Raw genomic sequence first — 7678 nt, 5'->3', positions numbered from 1 at the left:
TTATTCAGCTCATAAAAATACATGATGTGGTTTATTTTTAATCAGGTTAGAAATAATCAGAAAAAATACACTTTAGATTAAAAAAAATATTTGCTGGGAAAAGATTACTTTTAATTTATCAAATTAGTAAGTAATAAGTTTGGACACAAAGTTTACTACAAATCCTGTAACGCCTCTGTCATTCTCCCAGTTAATTATTCATGTACAAAACTGCTAAATATTTGACCTCTACTTTAGTGAAGCCACTCCAACTATAGAGATGGGCAACTTGTTTTGTTTTTACTGCAAACCATAGCCTCAGGACTATGGAAGCCCCACAGGAAAGACTTGAATAGTCTAGTCCTGAATCAAATCTATTTGTTTTAAATGATGTTAAAAGGTTAGTGCCCATATGACCTTTTTTTTTTTTTTTTTTATCTTTCCCCTGATATATTCAGCCAAATGTATTTGGCTGAATATTTACATCTTCTGAACAATATCCCAAACTCAAGGCAAGATTTAGAACAGTGTTGTAAATTCTGTTTGTTTTTATGCCTGTTTATTCCAGCCCAATGTATCAATGATATAAAAAAGTTATAAGAATCAAACACTGATTGGTTGAATGTAGGCAATGTTTTGTTTTTGTAAGTTTTTAAATATATTTTTTTAGGTTAGAAGGTTAATTTTAATCAAAATTTACTAGATAAACAAAACAAAATCTAACTGAAAATTTTAGTTATTTTGCTTTTTCACTTTTTATTTAAAAAAGATTAATTCCAACTACATATTTTAGCAATAAATATGTTTCCCAAAATGGAGCAGACAGTGATTGCTGCAAAAAAAAGTACCAGCACTGAAACCATGAAGGAAATTTGAACACAAAAGGTGAAAATAAAGAGGTTTTGAAAATGTTGGTAATCCAAAAAGCTTTTTTTTTTTTTCTTTTTTATTAACCAATAAGAATGTTTTGTAACACTGCATCCCTAAGAGCAGCTCCCAATATGTGCAAAAACTAAAAGGATAGGAACGCAATTTTACATCAGAGGATGCCGCAATCATCCATCAGTGATATAAACACTACAGCTTTACAAAAAAATAATAAATCAGTCACAACTGTTCCTCTGTGATGACAGAAAGGCAGTCATGGGACTCTTGTGTTTAGTTTAATGTCCAGTTTTATGCTCCAGTGCGTTTTGCTTCCTTTAAAGCTGCTCCTTGGGTCCTTCCTTTATCCTCTTTCTCATTTCTTCTGCATGTTTCTTACTTCGCTCCCGTTTTTCAAGTCTCTATGAAATGGACAGAGGAAGAAAGCGACCAACAACATGAAGTAAATAAATAGTTTTGACACACTGATTCATAATTAGCAAAAAAACAAACTGACAAACCTCTTTCTTCAGACAATGACGCATGGCCCGGTCCATGTCATTACACGTGCCAAAAAACTTCATGACGTTGTGCTGATGGAGGCATGAAGGAGGTTACAAAGTTTAGTTTGCATGCAAGAATCACAGTGACAAAATGAGCTTGAGAGTCATTTACCTCTTTGTGGCACTGTCTCAGGAGGCTTATGAGTTCATTGCACTCATCTGTGTGCAGGTGGGGTGAAAGGTCAGGGTGCATTATGAGTTAAGGAGCCACAGCAGCTGTGCTGAAACCAACAAACAAGAGTAGCACTAATGGTAAGAACATACATCTGAACAACATCTGCATAATCCTACAAGAATTCCCTAGTAAACAGTCTTCAAACGCATGGATAGGTGGATCTCCCTGTCACTGTTTTTGGTATTGCTTTAGGTACTGTGCTGTTAGAGGTTTTCTAAAGGATACTAGTGCCTCCCAATCCCTCTCCATCTTGACTGGTCATTGTGACGACTGATTTCCCTGTGGACACTTACCTGCAGAAACATAGAAGATGAGGATACAACACTATGTATATATATATGTATAGATAAAGACAGTCATTAAACAGTAGTGAACTGTGGTCTTAGAGAGATCGTCCTAGTTAACATGACCATTTACCTACTGAGTGACGCTTTCCTCCAAATCACATTTAACATGGCTGTGGAAGACTGTTAAGCAGCAGTGCCAGACCTTCTATCATTAGTGGTCCATGTGCAACAGTATAAATTGGTCAATTTAAATTAAAAAATGCTTTATAAATCCGAAAGGGAAATTAAATATATCAGAAAGTTGAAGCAGTACTGGCATCACTGTTAACCCTAACCCATAACCTACTCATAGCCAGGTCAAACTGACTGCACTTAGTTAATTATGCAACTCTACTTCATGTTTCAGTTGCTGTAAAAAAATGAAATAAAACTGTATCCCATCCATAACGAATAAAAACAGGGTAATCAGGGACCTCATACAAACAAAATATCAGTATGTGCTGACACAGAAAAACAAACATAAGTCTAAAATGACCATGGTTGCGTTAAAACTGAAGGAAGTTACAAGTAGGAAAAAAGTTAAACATTTAGAAAATAACTAAATGCACAGTAAATAAATTACACCATGCCTCTAAACTGGGGAATGTTGGCCTAGTGGGTTAGAGCAGTGTGCTCGTGCTCTGAGAAGGTTGCAAATACCCAGTGTTCTGTCAGATGAGCATACCCATAGTCAATACCTGTTTATCCCTTTAGTTTTGTACAAAAAATAAACTTTAAACTACCTCAACGGGCGTGCATCCCTTTAGTCATGTACATTAAATGCAACGGTAAATTTCTCCAATGTGAGATCAATAAAGTTCAATTATTTATTTTTATTATGAAACTCAATCTAAAAGGATAAACATTAGGACCAGCCTTTGATCCCAAGGAGGCCCGTTAGTCCTTAGAAGGTTAGTAAATATAATAAACGGTCCTGAATAGGCAACATAAATAAGTGAACACACACACTTTCAGGCAGTGGTGTACAGGTTGCCAGGTACATGTCTTTTAAATAGTCACTGTGAATAAATGTGTTTCAGTTTTGTGAGATGACTTGAAACAAAAATATCCGGGGAAAAAATGCCACTCTACGTCAATCATAACTTTTTGATGGCAGTTTTGTCCGAAGGTTATGGTCGTTCTTTCATTTTTTTCTGAATTGAATGCAGTCAGCTGTGGGTACGCTAGTTCCTCCATTAACAGATCACAGAGCTACCTGCTGAAGACATTGAGATGTTGTAATATAGTGATAATATACTTCCACGCACGGGCGTAACTTTCTGAAGGACCGGTGTGGACATGTCCCCACCAATAATTTCTGCTTTTTTCCCCTTTCCACTCATTTACTTTAGCCAAAGAGGTTGGCTGCAGCTATCTGTGTTCAGATTGTTTTGAGTCTGATTTTTTTCCCCTCTCTCCCTCCTCTCTGTGTGACATCATGAGATCTGTCGCTTTAAAACATCTGATTTGCTTTCAAATTTCAAGTAAAAGTTAGGACATTTTTTATTTTAATTTTTTTAACTTAGAGATGCCACCAAAAAATCTGTTTGTTAGACATATGCAGCTTTTTCAGCTAAAAATGGCAACAGATTGTAAGTTTCTACAAGTTAGTGTTATAATGCAAGAAGCTTGAGACTCTCAGTTACAGGTTAAAATGAACACAAGTTTTCTTATTGTGCAGACAGAAATTAGACTGCGAAGCTCTACATATCTTGAAATTTTGTATCTGGCATCATTATATTAGTAAAGAGGTCCATAAATCTTTTTAAACAGAGCACAGAGAGAAATAGATAGAGCAGATTGAAAGTGGAAGCAGGTTTAATTACATATGCAACATGCAAAAAAATATATCTTCAAGTTTACCAGAAAGTTTACAAGAAAAGAGATATGCTATATTTAAAATGCAGCATATCCATATTTTACTGGATGGATGTAATTGAAATTGTACATTCAAGGAATGCATGATATCGATTTCAGCATCAGAATCAATTTTGGTCGATATATACTAAAAGACATCTCTCTAACTGTCAATAAGTATAAATATTAGTGTATTATGGTTCTATTGTGTTCTCAACAATAGGAAAGCATTCAGTAAATCTGTTTGAGCTCATTTTTGGAAAATACAATAAGCTAATCAAAGCATTCAAGTGGAGTAACTGTAGATCCATCAGCCTCCACCCTTAGAGCTTCCCCACCAACTTTTATTACAAAGTTACACCCTTGCTTCCACGCTTTAAACTTTTTGGTCCATATACATTCATTTAAACGCAGATTTTTAGAAACTGTAATTCATCTTTATTCGGCAAAGTTAAGGAGCTATTCAAAGACACTGAGAGCTGTCAGCTAAATCAAACTTACCAGAGATAAAGCTGTGTCATATGAGAACTGTTCCAGAACACCTCCGATGTAACACGTTACCTAAATGCTGAGCATTAGCTAATGCAACACAGGCCTAGGTTGGCTTTTACTATTTTAAAGAGGAATTCCTCTTTTTTTAAAACCCTAAAAACAACTAATCTGGATCTCGACGCAATTCCTGACAAAGGTCAAAAACCTATTCAATGTGTGTAATGAAACGAATAGTCTCCTTGAAAGATGTGAGCCTGTAGGACATTGCAGCGAGTCACGCCGCTTTCATAACATTTGGAGCGACAACCTACGTCACACAGCGAAACAACGAATCAGCTTCCGATCTTATTTATTATTGACCAATCATGCGCTTTTTTTTAAGGGAGGGTGGGACTGTTAAAACGAAAGGTAGGATGGTTACTCTCTACATGTATCCGGTTTTGTATCACATTTCACATTCGTGTTAAAACATAAATCTATCGTTTGGAAATATTTCCAAAAACTTTATTAGCCATAATCAGTCAAGAGGTTCTTTCAAAAAGTAAGGAAATACATTTCATAGAAAATATATAGTAAATACAGTTACCAAAATTCTGCATTTTTATTTATAATTTCTTGAGGACATTTGGAACCTTTTTTTCTTTACTTAATTGTGAACAATTAGACTGAATTTATCTAAACTCATGTTTAAACTAACAGAAAACGTGCTACTGACTACTTCAACTTACAATAATATTACGTTTCAAGCAGAAAGAAAGAAAGAAAGAAAGAAAGAAAGAAAGAAAGAAAGAAAGAAAGAAAGAAAGAAAGAAAGAAAGAAAGAAAGAAAGAAAGAAANAAGAAAGAAAGAAAGAAAGAAAGAAAGAAAGAAAGAAAGAAAGAAAGAAAGAAAGAAAGAAAGAAAGAAAGAAAGAAAGAAAGAAAGAAAGAACATTATTTTTGGTTTTAATTATCATTATAGTCTTTAAAAATACCATCATTTGCACCTAACCTTACATAGTGGTCCCTCTGTGACATTATATTAAATATCAGATGTTTTGAGTCACTCAACACTTAAGTAGCGTTTCTACCATATATGTTTTTACTCGTAATTGTCTAATTTATTGGATGGCTATCTTTTTTATAATGAAGTAGTAGTAAACTTACTTGAGCACAATTTGGGGGTACCTCAGCCACCTCTATGAATGAATAAGTATAGCACAAAAAAAAAGGTTCACACTACTTTTTTTATTTCTGGAGTGTCTGTTTTTCTTCTTTTTTCACGTTTTCCTCCCCTAGTGTTGTACACAATAGATAAAAGTGCAGCACCACTCCGACGCACCAGGCGGCGCTAAAGTACAGTGAGAGCTTGTAGTTGATTGGTTGATTCATGCTCTCCCTGAAAGGCGGTTGTTTAGACTGTCTTCGGTAGCTCTCAGTGGCTAACGGGGTAGTTTGAACCGAAAAAATACAGTTTTATGGTATATGTGTTCAGTGTTGATTGTTCCATAAGAAATATGAATGATTCTGCGAAACGCTCCCTGCAGCGGCTGTTGCGACGAATCCCTTTTCGGATGCTGAAAACCTCTCTGGATAAGTGGGAACGTCTGACGGCAGAGCAGCGAAGAGCCATAGATTTAACTCCAACAAAACGGGACTTAATACAAGAAATACTCTCCCTTTGTGAGGTACAGTAAAACCTCTTGCACTGAGTAGGTTATATGTTCTTCATTTTTGAACAAATTGTGGCCTATATTCAGGAAAAGCACACAGTTTATGGCAATTTGGTAAATGTATAAAGGTTCTCCATTAGCCTTTGCCATGGCAAACTCCTAGTCTTCATAGAGTCCATAATAAAAACATACAAAACAAAAGCACAGTCAAAATATATTACATTTCCAAAAATGTAATTTCTTAACACATGTTTTAGAGATAGTTGATGTTTTATAGAATAAACAAAAGCAAAAGTAAAATAAAAACAGACAATAAAACAATAACACTTCAGGACATTAAGTGATGTCTCTTTTTAAAAGATCATTTGCTATGAGTGCAGCAGATGTATTGAGGTAGATTATTCCAAAAACACAATGATCTATATATAAATAATCACTTTACAGCATTGCTCTTGGGTTCTGGTTAAACAAGCTGTCCATTACTGGAACCTCTAGTGTTGTGATCATGAACAGAGTTACTAAAAACAATTTGTGAATGTATAAAAGCTGGAACATTACTAGTCATGACTGACTTAAAGAGGATAAGTGTATTTAAAATCAGCTTATTCTTTACTGTAAGCCAGGAAGGTCAGCCATGCATCTGGCTGACATTAGATCTAATGGAGCAGCTCAGTGCCAACCATGCTGCCTTGTTCTGAGCAACCTGGAGCTTTTTGTGTTCACCCCTGATAGCAGATGTTCACACTGGAGCACAATAGTCAAGATGACATAAGACCAGACTCTAAACTATTTGATATAAAAGGGGACGGGCCACAAAAGTGCAGTATTTCCTTGCACTACTAATTGCTATCCCCATTTTCAGAATAATATGATTAATTTGGTGAATCTGATTGAAAAGAAGAATCTTTTATTTTTACAGATTGGTGACATTTATCAAAGCTTCATATTCAGACCAGTTGAAATGCTGCAGCTCCCTAGTTTTCCATGTACTCATCATAAGATGGCATCAATCTACAAAAATGTGTCTCCACTTTAAGCAGTCTGAGTCTTCTTTGATTTGAGTTTATATTTGCTGTTAGAAGTTGATGTTTTGGTTTCTAACTTTAAAATTGTCTTTACAGGAGAACAAATGGACTGAAAAACACATTGCAGAACTGCAGATGATATGTAAGTACCCTTCAGAAGATGCACAAGTCATAGGCAAGATCTACTGTGTTGATTTAATCACAGTAGAGATCAAACTATAGGGAGTCTGATGTTAAATTTGCCGAGACGCATCCAATGTGGAAGAACGTGCTTTGGTAAAAAGAGATCAATTCCAAACTTTATGGCCTGCATGGAAAACTGTTTCATAATCTGCCCATCTAATAATCCTTCAGAGATAAGGAAGATTTTTTTCTGAGTTTTAGATAAACCTTATAGATTTTTATTTATTTAAAAAAAGGAACTACATAACACTTAATTTTCACTTCACAATGGTGAGCTAAACTTTCGTTGCACTGTCATATAGTAAAAACAGAATTTTTCCACAAACTCTAGACAAAGGGTGACTTTGTCAGACATGGGATGTGAAGCCTGTAAAGTGGCTTGTTTTGATTAGAATGATTAAGGATTTGTCAGGAAATATGAGTCCTTCTTAGAGCCATACTTAGAAACCTGTCGTAAAATCTTTATTGGTGTTTGGCGAAAAAACAGACGGACAAATGTCTTATCCTTGTAGTTGGTTGGTATTTTACCCCTCTGTTGTTTTCTTGTGACTTTTTGCTCATA

General features: G+C 35.2%; 2 protein-coding genes across 3 annotated transcripts in view; one reads left to right on the top strand and one right to left on the bottom strand.

Moving 5' to 3' along the window:
• Window positions 1–926: 926 nt before the first annotated feature.
• Window positions 927–4552, bottom strand: cmc2 (C-x(9)-C motif containing 2). Of its 2 annotated transcripts, XM_015373989.1 has the most exons (5): window positions 4266–4552; window positions 1807–1874; window positions 1519–1589; window positions 1365–1436; window positions 927–1265 (listed from the first exon to the last, which is right to left on the bottom strand). In XM_015373989.1, exons 2-5 carry the CDS (start codon window positions 1841–1843, stop codon window positions 1182–1184), a joined length of 264 nt encoding a protein of 87 aa, XP_015229475.1. In that variant the 5' UTR covers window positions 1844–1874; window positions 4266–4552; the 3' UTR covers window positions 927–1181. The 2 variants fall into 2 exon arrangements, with proteins under 2 accessions (XP_015229475.1, XP_015229485.1); XM_015373999.1 differs by lacking the exon at window positions 1807–1874 and having other exon boundaries at window positions 1519–1627.
• A 1076-nt stretch (window positions 4553–5628) lies between these two features.
• Window positions 5629–7678, top strand: part of cenpn (centromere protein N) — a 4369-nt gene continuing 2319 nt past the window's right edge. Inside the window, exons 1-2 of the mRNA XM_015373976.1 lie at window positions 5629–5923; window positions 7030–7075. Of these exons, the coding sequence (XP_015229462.1) occupies window positions 5714–5923; window positions 7030–7075 (256 nt within the window). The 5' untranslated portion in view covers window positions 5629–5713. The remainder of the gene's footprint in view (window positions 5924–7029; window positions 7076–7678) is intronic.

Source organism: Cyprinodon variegatus, unplaced genomic scaffold, assembly GCF_000732505.1.
Source record: "Cyprinodon variegatus isolate N-32 unplaced genomic scaffold, C_variegatus-1.0 Scaffold5, whole genome shotgun sequence".
In the NCBI taxonomy this organism is placed as follows: Eukaryota; Metazoa; Chordata; class Actinopteri; order Cyprinodontiformes; family Cyprinodontidae; genus Cyprinodon; species Cyprinodon variegatus.
The sequence above is the reverse complement of the archived record's forward strand: the minus strand, read 5'-3'. Positions and strand labels throughout refer to the sequence as shown.

Bases quoted from the DNA above. Each gene is read 5' to 3' on its own strand.
- cmc2 (XM_015373989.1), bottom strand. From the start codon at position 1,843: ATGACCAGTCAAGATGGAGAGGGATTGGGAGGCACTA. The intron at 1,437-1,518 runs GTAAATGACTCT...TGCCTCCATCAG, and splicing joins TGAGACAGTGCCACAAAGAG to CACAACGTCATGAAGTTTTT. The intron at 1,266-1,364 runs GTTTGTCAGTTT...TCCATTTCATAG, and splicing joins GTCATTGTCTGAAGAAAGAG to AGACTTGAAAAACGGGAGCG.